We start from the raw sequence: 14,138 nt of genomic DNA, 5'->3' as shown, positions 1-14,138 counted from the left end.
ACTCTTTGTGGCTTTATTTTGTACTATATTTATATATAAACAAGTGATCCACCCCCATATTAAATTCTTTTGTCCCTTTCCAAATTACCATTTCTTTTTTCTATTTTAATTCTTGGTTGGTGAAAAGTACACCTGCAAAATACATCTGCCAAAAACTGTTTATCTGCTTAAACCATTCCTTTATGAGAAGCTTCTTGAAACCTTTATAAGCTATGATTAATAACAATTGTTAAAAAAGCCAACTGTTTTCATATAGTTTTTCACCAAATTCTGAAATTCCATGAGATATTAAGATTTTATCTTTTAGATTCTGATGAAGAATTTGAATCTTCTGCCAGATAGATTGTAAATGATACTCTAATCATTCTAGAGGAAAACAGTCAACCTATCATCAAAAGAACATTTCTTCTCTGATATGACAAGTATCCTGTACTTGATACTGCCAAGTGAGGAAAGAGCAGTAGTGTTAGCTACTTGGTGTGTATGGCATGTCTCATAAAAGCCCTAAATTATGAGTCAAAACATAAACAGAACATTGATCCATGCATTTACAATTGCCATTAAAGAAATAAGGTAGCTGAGAAAATATATTCACAAGGAGATTTACAGGTTAGGAGGCATGACCCTAAAGATCAACAACTGATTGACCTGAGGCTACACTATACCAACATTTACAGAAACTGACCAAACCTAGTTTAGCTAATTGAGGTGCTCAGGAATATGACTTTATTAAACCCAAGTTGTATAGGAACTTCTCTGATCTAGAACGGAAGATATTACCCAGAGAGAATCTCCCGCGCTCCTCCTGGGGAGGGGGTGAGTTAGAATCATCCTTCACTCGAAGTATAGTCAGGCCAATCTCTTTTCTAACTGCTTCAATTGTCTCACTCTTCACTGGATATCCTGATGCATCAGTCACATAGAACGCATTCACAGCCTGTGAATCCCTGGTAGTAACCTCAGCCCGTGTGACTGAGAGACCATTTTCCCTGAATATGCGAGTCACCTCAGATAAAAGTCCAATTCTGTCTTCACTGCAAAGTTCTAGTCTTATACCCTATATTACAGAAAAGAATCAATAACATAAAGTATTAATCATACTTGAGAAAATTGGAAAGCATATTGAGATCTTGCGATGCTTGTACCTCAGGATTTCTCCTTCTAATTGCTGCTTCCAAGCAGTTGATAACCCTTTGCCTTTCTGCTTCCGAACTAATAGGGGACCCATCCATATGCCTGATATAATATTCCTATTGAATAAGAAACAAAAATGAGAATCAGATCCTATTTGGCAGTTGTTAAACAAACTTGTTATTTTCAAGGGATAATATATAATGGAAAAACCCTGATCTAATAATAAGTTCAGCCACAATAAACACATTGGTTGCATGAGAATGAGATACATTAAGAATGTGATTTGACTTTGAAAGCAAAAGATTTCAACTAGAATTAGTGTAAAGTGAAATCAACCATAATAGTTAAATGTGCGGGTTGAGGGAATCAAGAACAACCTGATAAGCCTCTGGCCCTTCAGCTATGATAGTTGCGTGATATACAACATATTGCATATCCGTTAATGTGCAAACAGTATCAAAGAGTAACTTAGGGCGGTCAGGGCACCGCAAGTTCACAACAGTGTATCCCTTATCTGCACAATTTTCTACAGTTACAAGGGGTTTTCTCCGTTCACTTGTTGACCCACCTTCTCCATCATCTATATCATAGTCACGATCAGCATACATCATCTGGTGCAACCTTCTTTCCTTATGAGTGGAACCCACAGAAACAGCTGTATTGGCACTTCTTTTATCTCTATCCCCCTTGAGAACATATAGGAGGAGCTGTTTGATTTTAGTTAGCCTATCAGGCTCATTAATGGGCGATCCAGTAACTTCATCAGTTATGTAAACAACTGATGCCATCCGTGAATTGTGGGTCCAGACTTCTGCAGCCACCACGTTACATTTTAAGTCAGCTAGAACTGCAAATACTTCTGAAAGCAAGCCTGGTCGGTCTCTTCCGGTCAATTCAATTGTAGTGTTTTCTGAAGCTGTTTGGACACCTACAGACCGTCTCAAGGACCGAAAGCTGCATGCTCTTGGTCCCAGTGACTGTCACATGTAAAATTAACTTATCAACATGACATTGGACTCACATGGCTCCACAAATAATGATGCTAAACATTCATGGTACAGATCATACATCAATCCCTGCTTTTTTTTTTTGTTAAGTCCTTTTGGTATTATCTTATCGATGCCTTAAGGAATGTGATTAAAGCAATAAAAACTGTAGTTCACAAAGTAAGTATACTGCATAAATTATCAATTTGAATTATTCTGTTTCTTCCACAACTTATAATATCCAAGGACTTTCTACTCTCTCCTGTCAATTTTTCTGCTCTAAATCTCTCTTCTGTTTCTCTTAGATTTTGCTCCTTAAGAAGTTAAGCACAAGAAATTCTAGACTCAGAATGAGTACAAATCAAGCGTAGCCTAATTTCTCAAAATTGAAGGATGAATTTGAAAACCTAAGAACGTAGAACTCAATGGAGCAAGGCCTCCATTGACTAGAGCCATACTTCATTTTTGTAATACAGTCAAGAATCCAAGTTATGTACTTGAAATCCCTGATAATGAAATCCATTTGAAGCTCCCTTTTGAATTTCACAATCACATTGAATTTCAAGTACAGTTATTTCCTTCCCTAAATTCTCTAGTTTACAATAAATATGAGTTAAGAAAAGGATAATTTGATTTACAGATCTACCTGTTGGATTCGTTCAGCCACATCATCCTCAGATAACTTATTCCCATGTTGATCAGTGACGTGAAACACTGCAAATAGCAATGGGAACAAGAAAATTAACCATATAGCAATGAGTTATAAACCCACCAAACTAAATGACAAGGCAAAGAGACCAAAAAGCTAACCATCCATGAACCATTCCCCATCCGAAGAAATGTAAGCTCGTCTAATTAGAAGATCCAAATCCGTCAAAACCTGAACAACCTCTAACAAACTACCTCGCTTGTTTGCGCTATCAACCTGAAAAATTATCAAATAAGAAATTTTCAGTAAAAGACAATAATTTTTGTTATAAAATGACAACGAATATCAAAATAATTCCATCAAACACCTTAATTAAAGTGGCTTTCCTGCTGGTGGCGTTATCAACAGTAACCCTGCAACACAAACAAGAACAAGAAACAACCTCAGATACCCATGTCAGAAAAACGATCTTCAAGAAGTGAAAATTTAAAGAATAACACAAAGAATCCATTTCAATTCAACAAAAAACTAAAACCAAAATTGAAATCCCATATTAGACCAAAGAAACAGAAACATATGATAATACCTAGGAGGGTTCATTCGAATCACAAGCTTCTCAAACTCATCATCCATTGTAACAGAAGGAGACCAACAATCCATTTAAAGAAATGAAAAAAAGAACTAAAGGAGAGAACTTTTTCTTGTTAGTTTTCAGTAAGTAAATTAAAGAAAAGAAGGGTTTAAAAAGACGTAGAGCAATTGGGCTTCAGTTATGTGTCTGTAATTGTGTTGCACCTTTGGATTTTGAGAGAGAGAGAGATAGAGAGAGTTTGTGGCTGTGTGTGTTGTTGAGGTGGTGGTAGTGTTGTGGGTGACTCTTGAGCTGGACGAAGAGTTTTTGGAGGGACCTTAACTTAACTAAAAAAACAATACTAATCAGATTTAGACTATTCTATATATCATTATTATTTTATGATTTCTCATTAAAATTAATAATATATATTTAAAAAGAAAAAGGAGAGAGAGAGAGAGAGAGAGAGAGAGAATGGAATGGGAGTCTCTGGCAGTGGCAGTGCAGTGGTGCCACCCATCCTGGCTGGCGGGCTGGCTTGTCTCTGTGGGGGAAGGTGGGCCCCACCCACCTCTTCTCCTTGCTAACATTTGGTCTTTGTGTGCTTTTGCTGTCTCTCAAAAGATACGGCTACTTAATTTGTCCCTCTGTCATTCTCTTCTCTCTCTCTCTCTCTCTCTCTCTCTCTACCTCTGTTTTTATAACCTGCTGCTTTTCTATACAAACCCTTCCTTATGAATTTTATTCTTCCTTTTTCTTAAGAATCTTTTCTGAATTAATTCTCAAAAATTAAAGAATAAAAAGATTTGGATGTATACTAATATTACTAAAAGCGAAAAGTTTTATAAAAACAATTATCTATTAAACTTAATACATCCAAAAGAATTATAAATTTTCAATTTATATCAAATTTTATTATTATATTGACCTTTTCATTGCAAAATGTGCAATTGAATCAAAGAATTCACTTTTTCAATGCAATTAATGAAAACTGAAAATTCATCGAAGAAAAGAAAAAAACTATCTACCTCCAAAGTACAAACTCTAATAAACGTAAACAAATGTAAGCTTAGATGCCTATATTTCTTGGTTAATTCTCTGTTTTGGTTCTTTTGATTGAGAACATAGAAATGAAAAGAGTAGAAGAGGGATGGAAATGCAGTATTAAAGAAGGGTCTTAACTAAAGGCATCATCCTCCATCCTTCTCCCTCAAGAAAATCTATCAAGATTTTGCTGTGCTTTAAGGAACCCATTTGGAAGAACATTTTTATTATTTTGATATCTAGTTGGATATTGTTGGGCTTTAGGGTACTCCTTTCCTTAGGGTTAAGGGTAAACTCCCTCTCTACATTTCAGGTAGGATTCTGCTAAGGTGCAGGGAATGCTTATGTCTCACCATTTTGATACTTTAAGACATTTCTGCCATCTCCTTTCTCCTGATATTATTTGTGTTGGCAACTTGTGGAGTAAAGAAATAAGGAATAACCCAATTGTCCTATTTCTTTATTTTGATTAAATCAATTCCATATCTACATAATTATTGGAATTAAAATCTCCATTATTATATTAATATACAGTTGTGGCCATCCCTTACTCATCCCCACATCTTGGAATATAAACAAGTAATATAATATTAATTCTATACAACTATAGATTTGACCCATTAAGTTTGGGTCAGAGACCCTACTTTACTCATCATGGATCCCAATTACATTATTGTTGATTAGCAAGTACCTTAAACTATAGGTACCCATACCTAAGGAAAAGTACCAGTAACTTGAAGCCCAATTTAAAGCTATAAATCAACTTCAATTATACTTTCTCATTATTTTCTTAATGATTTCAATAATCATTATGTATGTATTTAAAGAGAATATTTTTCAGGCTCAGTTTACCCATTCAATATTATATTTTTGAATATCAATATTAAAAATAAAATTATAAACAAATAAACAAATAAAGTAGCAAAATGGAACTATTGTATAATACTCATAAGGACTTTTAAAAGCCTATATTATTTTCCATATTTATAAATTTTTGAAGTGGATAACATATTCAAAATTACACTCATCGACTTTATTATCAATTATATATTGTTAGTCAATTAAAAAGTGATTTGGTCATTATTCTTGTTATTATAAATCAAAAAAATTCAAAATTTGGGTTTTTTTTGTCATTATCAGCTGATATTAGTAGAGTTTTGTTGCTTTTTATGGTAAAAATGTTATTAACAAATATTATTTTTTTATTATAGAACCCACAATATATTGAATTTCAGATTAATGATAAGAATCAATAATTTGATTTCTATGATTAAGGATAGAATATGAATTCAAAATCCAAAACGTTTTAAACATTTTTATTATCCTCGAATACAATTGAATCAATTGCAATGGGACCAAATATTGGGATCCAGCACTCTCGATGTTCTTTCTTGTTATTATTATTGTTAGGTGAACCATTTGAATGTAGCAACAAAAGAGAAAAAAAAAAAAAAAAAGAAGGAAAGAAAAAGTTATTTGCCTTATTGAGTTAATGGAGTTAGTCAAAAGAGGTGAAAATGAGGGAGGATTGAAGAAGGAAATGGGATCAAAACAAATGGGCAAATGGGCAAATGGCAAAAAAAAAAAAAAAAAGGGATTGAAAATTGGAGAAAAACTGTGCCCATGAAGAGAAGAACACCATAATGATGCTTTTCAATTAATGCTATTTGCCATATATTTCTTTCATTCTCTTCCACACCTGATTCCCACATTCCAGAGTTCCCCAAATGTTTATGTTTTTGTTAGGTTGTCTATACATTTGGGGCATTCTCACATGCACCATCAATCATCTACATTTATTTATTTACACCCCTTTTTTTTTTTTTTTCTGTCTAAAATCTATAATTACTGGAATTTATAACAAATATAAAATAAAAAGGAGATTTTATTATACATATAAATAAAATTCTCTAGTTTTTATTTTTATTTTTTAAGATACTAAATTAAAAGAAAAAAGGAGTGTCATCACAAGTTTTATATTTTTTTGCTGCCGTTTTTATCTTAAAGAAATTATTGCCTGCAATGCAATCATGTGGTGACACGTAAGGCTGCACATCCTGAAGAGCAAGAAAACTTCTGCTGCTCTGGCATCAGAATCATCATCCTGAGACAAAAGCTACTATATTAGTAATCATAAATGCTCTTTAATTTTATTTTTTATTTCATAAAGACTCTCTCAGTTTCCATTTATTAGTATTTTATAAATTCCTAAAGATATTTAAAACTTTAAATAAAGTATACTACTTTATAATATAAAGCTCTTCTTTTACAAAACATACCTATAGCACTATAAAATTAAAATTAAAATTCCCTTACTTTTCTTTTAGTGTTGAAGCAAATTAGATATAGAAAGGTCATTTTCTTATAGTATTCATTTATGTCTTGTAATTGTATAAAATATTAGACCAAGATGTTGGGATCTTATTGGATGGGAAGTAAAGAAGGATAAGGGGGACATAATTTCCGTACCAGGATGAATAATTTTATACAATTGATTAGAAGAAAAAAAAAGAAAGAAAACAAAAGAGAAGGCCCACCCTCACCCTGGTGCCTGGGTACCCAAGTGAAGCCATGTGATTGGGCTTCTTTTCTTGCACATGCTTTATAGTGCAAGCATCCAATTGGCTAGCCTATTTTCATGTGCAAAATTTGTGATTGGTTGCTCTCTTTTAACCTTTTTTTTAGATTATTTATTTAGTTTTATTGATTTATATATAGGTGGGCTTTTAGGAATTTATTTTTAATAGTAGATTATCTTACTATCAAATTAGCACGTTGGCTCCAGGGAGAGCCCAAATAGAATATGCAATTTTCATTATCAAATTATAATTGAACAACAAAATATTATATACCGAAGAAAGTTAACTTAAGCACTTGGGATGTTGGTATCTTACAGAGTATAACAAAGTCAATGTAAGTGTGTGAACTGAGTTACTGTATATGCACAATAAGCCTTAATGGACTGAAATCCAGTTTAATCTATAAGCTTGTAGGTGGTCCAAAAACCCGCTTCATTGGACCACTCAAAGCACTCTGGCCACTTCTTAATTTGGGACTTGTCCCAAGTGATCCAATCGTGTCTATCTCTCTTCTTCTTCATTTTTTTTTTTTTTGTGGAATTCAAAGATTGCTCATTTTGCTAGCCTGATGTGAAGGGAATGGTTCCTTATTAGCAGAGAAAATGAATTCTCATCATCAACAGGTTGGAAGAAATGTAAGTCATGGCCATCCAGAAAGATAAAACCCACCAAGCATGATTGGTTTTGGGCCAGGTTGCTGAGTTAGAAAAGAAATATGAAGCAGAGTGGAGAGGTAACTTACTCTGGGTAGTATTTAGGCTAAAGGCCTAAAGCTTGCGGAACTAGTAACTAGTCCAGTAATGTCAAGGTTCATAGAATTTGAATTGTGTCTGTGAACAAAAATTCTCTTCTTTCGTTGAGCAAATCCTATCTTTCCACCGTATTATTTTAGTCCATTAAGATGTCAAATAAACTGTAAAAACTATAGGATATGTGATGAAAGTAACCTTTTTCCCTTTTCTTGCCAAAATTACAATTTTAATGGATAGGAAAGGGGAAGTCAAAACTCTTTTTCTTGTCACATAACTAATACTTCTCAGTTTCATTTTTGTTTTCTTTTCTTGGTACCACCCCACGCTTTTTATGTTTTGGTTTTTAGGTAGTTGGCATGCTAGCTTGATTGATGCATTGCTCCTGCTAGATAATAAGAGTTAACTCCATGAAAATTCACATTCTAAACAAATTTAAATAGCTATTTGTTTATACTTATATGGGTAAGCCTGCACCAGTCTAGTTGAATTACTAATTTTAAGCTCTCCATGCATGTTATGCACGTCTTGAATAAGAGAACCCTATTAAATGTAAAAGAAACAAGATTCCATTAAAGGCAAACCTCGAATTCATGAAAATGCCTATAGACTTGTTTGAACACGATTCATTCTTTTTTTGGTCCAACCTTTTAAACAAAACAAAGTTTCTCTATTTGTTTAAGCATGGCTGCTTGCTACAAACCACTCTCGAGTTCACATTCAAGAATGGGAAAGATCATAACTTGGATTCAATATAAGAAAGAAAACAAAGAAACAAGCCTAAACGTAAAAGAACAAATCGTTGTAATTTAGTAATACTAATAATAACATAACACATCCCGCAAAATTTTTATATGAAACAAACTCAAATGCAAAATCTCCCAGCCATGTTATGTTCTCTTCATGTTTCACCCTGCATCTTACCAACCAAAAAGGAGATTGTGTCAAACTCACAGAAAGCTGAATTTTCAGTTGAAGGACTTGAAAGCAGACAGCAGAAAGTACCTGTTTTTTGCAGACCTGGATGAAATTGATTATCAAAAGGACTGCACTTGGCCGCCAAATCCAATCCCAGTATCACAAAACTATGATTCAAAATCTTTTTTTCAAGCCTTTCACTCATTTCTTGGGTCTCGTTTTACTAAGCTAATTCAATCCTCCTCTATCTCCAATTCTCTATTGCCTTGATCCTTGAGAATCATCCTTATCAGGAGGTTGCTGCTGGTGCTGTTGTTGCTGAACAAGAGAATTTAGCCCGGTTCGGTTCTGTCCCATCTGCTGATAAAACTGGCTCAAAGCTTGAGAATTCATCACTCCAGTATGCCCGTCCTGTGAAAGGCCAAGCTCTAAGCCTGGTACTTGTTGATTCGTAGCATTGAACATTGAGTAAAAACTCATCAAACCCATATTGATGTTTGGCAATTCAACACCATGGAATCCAAATTTTGGCAAGGCATTAGCACTTTCATTTCCAAAATTCATTGCTGACTGGCTCGAATTCGAAATATAACCTGCTCCGATTCCACCGACAGAAGAAGGCCACATCCCATTTGTTACATTACATCTTCCCAAATTACTATTCATCATTGTCCAGTTAGCCCTATCTCTTGACCCGACACTTGGTCCTATGCCTTCCATCTTTGAATGCAATCCTGCAGAAACAGAGTTCCCCTGTTGTGAAACAGAGGCCCCCGCAGCTGCAAGAGCTGAAGCTGGAATCGTCCCGGTTCCAGTAGCAGCAATAATTGATGGTTCTGCTTGCTGCAACAGCCACTGAATCGTTTCACCATCAGATTTATGACCCAATTCTCTTGTCAACTGAAAAATCCTGGCCGCGCATAAAGCTGGCATCCTTATCCTTCTTCCTCTACCATCAACTTTCTTGTGCCTATCTTTATTTGAACTTCTTTTTGGTGCTAATTGCTTCTTGTTATCATCTTTATTTGCAATCATAATTTGGAAATCTTTGATCTCTGCAGTCTTGCTGCTGCTGCTGCTGTTCTCTGCCATGGTTTCTTTTTGGAGAGGATTCAAGAAGGTAGGCAAGTCTTGTTTATGGGGATTATTTGGGCCCTTTGTTTCCATGGGAACAGAGGGAAAAAAAGGGGGCCTCTAATCTTTGATTAAAGAATGTGACATCAAAAGGCATATACTTTCTCTGTCCTCTCAATTCATTTTGTCAATGTAATTTGGCTTCTTGTTCAAACATTGGAATCACAAAGTTTCAACTTAAAGTTACTCCTAAATCATTTTTATGATAACCACATTTGTCTTTTATTTGACTAATCGACATTGTTCTTTATATTTTTAATCATGTAAAAACTAGTACAGCTATCGTCAGACCTGATTTATTACCAAGTTACTTACCTTGTAACGCAAAAATAATAATAATAATAATAAAAATGACGACTATCAATTTGCTTATATGAATATACTGAATTACAATAAATATATTTATATATATATATATATAAAATATTTTATATATTAATATAAAATAGTTAATGTATATTATATTATAAAATTAATAAATATATATTAATTATCTATTAATTTAATATATATGAATGTGTATATTATTAAACCGACACATATTAATAGCCGAAAAGTGTGTAAGAATAGTTTTTTTTATTTGCTCCTTGGTTTTTTACTTGGAGTGGGAGCAGTTTTCACTTTTTACTATGTATAGAGTGCGACAAAGGTAAACGTCATCTCCTAAAATCTTGTTTCTCTCTGTTTAGAAAAGCTATGATTGAGAATAATGGCAATCGCCCGTCTATTTTGCCTCGAGTGACTCGCATGGTTTGCTAGTAGATTTGGTAGTGGTGGTTGTGCATGTGGCAACAATCCTCGCATTTGCTATTCTTTGTAGAACAAAAATCCAAGATCATTATGGAAATGGGTCTTTCTTGGGGCCATTCTATTTGTGAAGTCATGGCCAATTTTTATTTTGTAATAATAAGTGAGCCTTTGAATATACAAACCTGCATACAGTTTAAAACTTTTTTGGATCATTCATGGAGACCATACTCAAGTGTTTCTTTTTAAGATCACTTTGGTTCAAAGTCGAAAATAGAAATAGGAATGCAAAAAAAAAAAAAAAAAAAATTGAAAATAATTATATCTTATTTATTGTTATATTTTTTTTATATTATTTAATTGAATAAGGGATGAGAATTAGATTCATTTATGGTTGAAATTAATAATAATATTGAATTACATTTAAAAATAATAATATTCAATTTATAATTATTATATGTAATAAATATACAAATAATATTTATATGAATGATAAGTTTTTATTTCATTTTATTAATTATTTATAAATAATTTGATTTAATTTTTTTATAAAAATTGACGTTTCATTCTTATTGGAAAGGATGGAACAAGTAATTTTTATTAATAAGGTAATTTTATTTTAATTTCAGAGTGATTTTTTTATAAATCAAACACCAATAATAACAATCACTCTTTTATATTCTCATTTATATACTATTTTTTCATAAACCAGATTCCGTTTGACTATTTCAATGATAATGCATGTACCATATCAATAATATTATTTTTAATTCAGAATAATTGTTTATAATAAAAAAGGATATGCTTTACATTCTCTTTGAATTAAATTATAGAAAAAAAAATGCACCGATAAACCTTCTCACCAATTTTTTTTTCTGTTAAATTGTTAATTTCATTATATATTTTTAGTGATATTATAGAATATGGTTTATGCGTATCATCCATCTTCTTTTATGAATTAACATAATTGAATTGGATTGTATACGAGTGAGAAGGAGACTGATGGGTATCTTTTTCTTCCCATAATGTTGTGAAGGAGATGATGAATTTCTTTGTAAGTGTTTGATGACAAAGATAAAAGATGTCCATTTATAATGAGTGAGCAATTTGATTTGTGCCTTAGGTAGCTTAGCCTTTACTCCAATTTGATGTTCTTGGAAGAACAACTCAAGAAAGGGAAATGGTTGACTAATAATCTACTCTTTGTGATCATCCACTAAATCTAATCCAAGAAACTTATTATTACTATTTTCTTGATAGCTATTAGTAGGGTTTAATTAGTCCATCCCATAAGTAATTGGTAGTTTTGATTTTCAATTTCTGAGCTTAAACTTAAGACTATAAAAAATAATGAAAGAATTAATAACTTTTAGACTTAAAAGAATTAACCAAGAATCTTGAACATTAATGCCAAATAGACACTTAAGACATGAAAAAAGAAACTTTTGTGTGTAGTTAATATTAGATACTAAAAAAACATGGAATCAAAATCTTTCTTGTTATAGTAATGTTTTGAACTTGTTGCATGGGAAGCTTAATCACTAAAATCCTGAGAACATTTTATTATAATCTTCTTGCATAAAAATTAACCATAAAATCAAAATATTAAATACAACCAATGTCTGGAAAAGGTCCTGTTTTCTCTTCTTCCTTAATTATATATATATGTTTGAAGATGGAAAGCTACATGTAAATTAATTTCAACTCAGCTGCAACACAAAGACTTTTCTTAAGGAGAAGAAAAACCTGATTGGTGGTGAAAATAATGGGTAGGTATGATTAATGTTTTGGTGCTTGCATAATTCTATTGTTTTTCCTCATGTGCTGCTTATCTTGGAGACAAATAATGGGACCCTTTTAAAGTTTGCTATTGACATTTCACCAAATTTCATTTCATTTCATTTCATTTTAAAAGCTTTTATCATATCAATTGAAATTTTTGCTACTTTATAGTATCTTTCATTTAAGATTTCCAGAAGCTATGCCTTTCATTACAAAATTTCTGTTATGAAACTATTAAAAAATAATAATGCAGCTGATGTATATATATATATTGTAAGAGCTATTTTTGTTCAATTTGTGAAGGAGAATGGTTGGAACCATCAAATTCTTTTTCTTCTAATTATTACTTTTTTGATTATTTTTAGGTCCAACTTACATTGACAAAATCAGCTTAAGGATTTCCTTCACCGCCTAAATGAATAAAGTTGGCTAAGAAAATCCCAAAGTAGATACTAGTGCTTCAGGTTTTACTATACCTTTTTCATTATTATGTGATCGAATATCCGTAGTAAAAAAAGATATCAATTTCAACCATTTTAATGGCTTTTAAGAAAATTTTAAAACATTTTTAAAAGAGTGATCTTGATTTGCAGGTGCTTGAACACATTTCAGGCTTCTGGCAATGTAGGAAAAGGCCATAACCGTATACAAAGCATGCAACACAGAAAACAACAAACCTGTGAAACCCTCATTAAGTCACTGTCTTTCCTTTAGTAACAGAAACCTTGAATTTAGCAAAACCAAATTTGTTTTATTGCCACAATCCATTGGCATAGACACTGGTTTTTCTAGTTCGTATTTCTTTTTTCTTTTAATCAGGATTCTGATTTCCTCATATGAAAATTGTAACAACTCAACTACTTATTATTATTATATCTTTTAGTTTTATGGTGTAAATCATATTTTAGCCCATTTTTAGTGATTAAGTTTATCTTTGTTATCCATAAAAGGAAAAAACCAGAAACTAAGTAGGTAACAGGTTGAGAGAGATAGAAATTTAGAAGACAGGGAAATACTATAATTATAATCAGACTCTCTGTGCATTGAAGTCTCAGTAACTTAAAAATGGAGAAGTTGCATGCAGACAAAAGTCACAAAAGGAAATATAAATGCATGTAATAATCATATAAAGAGCAGAGTCTGAATCGGAAGATGTGTGCGTGACAGAAGAATACAAACATATGCTGTCTTTGTGGATGGCCCTCAGCCTCTAATTGGAAGCTACTGGGTTAGACATTGGAACCACCATTATATTATAATCTCTCTCTCTCTCTCTCTCTCTCTCTCTACACACGTTCACATTCATGAAAGCAGACAACCCTTTTGAACAGGAGAATACGAAACAACACAAAATTCTTTTATATAAATTATTCGAATAATGATTGAGTCATATTTATTAGTTTTAAACGACAGAACATATAATAAATATTTGATATTAAAATATAAAACACTCATACATATGTGTCACTCTCTTATTAATCTTAATGTATATACTAAATTCAGATATACACAAAGATTTTTATTTGATCTGGGGTCTATCGCCTCAATCAATTCTAGTCTCAATACTTTGAAGTTATGAAATGAAAAAGAGGAAAAATTAGACAACTTGTGCTATCAAAATTTTGATCCTTAATTTTTACACTAGGAATTATTCATTCAATACTATGATAATTTCATTAGTGGGGCATCAATGCCAGATGCTTTGTTCTTTTAAGCTACGTACATTTATGATATTTCGGAAAGTATTGATATTTTAATATCGCAATCAAGTAATTAATGGATAATTAGAAGAAAAAAAAGTGATCACACATTAGATATTTTAATAAAATTTAGATGTATTTTTTT

At 32.3% G+C, this 14,138-nt stretch overlaps 2 protein-coding genes across 3 annotated transcripts; both read right to left on the bottom strand.

Annotated features, from left to right (window-relative positions):
• Nucleotides 1-524: 524 nt before the first annotated feature.
• On the bottom strand, nt 525-3,783 carry LOC8286757 (ACT domain-containing protein ACR4). The gene is made up of 7 exons (XM_002514829.4): nt 3,356-3,783; nt 3,137-3,182; nt 2,931-3,045; nt 2,767-2,834; nt 1,512-2,111; nt 1,146-1,250; nt 525-1,057 (listed from the first exon to the last, which is right to left on the bottom strand). Exons 1-7 carry the CDS (start codon nt 3,427-3,429, stop codon nt 713-715), a joined length of 1,353 nt encoding a protein of 450 aa, XP_002514875.1. The 5' UTR covers nt 3,430-3,783; the 3' UTR covers nt 525-712.
• Nucleotides 3,784-8,439: 4,656 nt separating this feature from the next.
• Nucleotides 8,440-9,905, bottom strand: LOC8286758 (transcription factor TCP20). Of its 2 annotated transcripts, none has more exons than XM_002514830.4 (2): nt 8,718-9,905; nt 8,440-8,631 (listed from the first exon to the last, which is right to left on the bottom strand). In XM_002514830.4, the coding sequence occupies exon 1, from the start codon at nt 9,795-9,797 to the stop codon at nt 8,889-8,891; it is 909 nt and encodes a 302-aa protein (XP_002514876.1). In that variant the 5' UTR covers nt 9,798-9,905; the 3' UTR covers nt 8,440-8,631; nt 8,718-8,888. The 2 variants fall into 2 exon arrangements, with proteins under 2 accessions (XP_002514876.1, XP_015572116.1); XM_015716630.3 differs by having other exon boundaries at nt 8,440-8,625.
• Between the last annotated feature and the right edge of the window lie 4,233 nt (nt 9,906-14,138).

Source organism: Ricinus communis, chromosome 7 (genome assembly GCF_019578655.1).
Source record: "Ricinus communis isolate WT05 ecotype wild-type chromosome 7, ASM1957865v1, whole genome shotgun sequence".
Classification (NCBI taxonomy): domain Eukaryota; kingdom Viridiplantae; phylum Streptophyta; class Magnoliopsida; order Malpighiales; family Euphorbiaceae; genus Ricinus; species Ricinus communis.
This window is presented reverse-complemented; position numbering and strand designations above follow the sequence as displayed.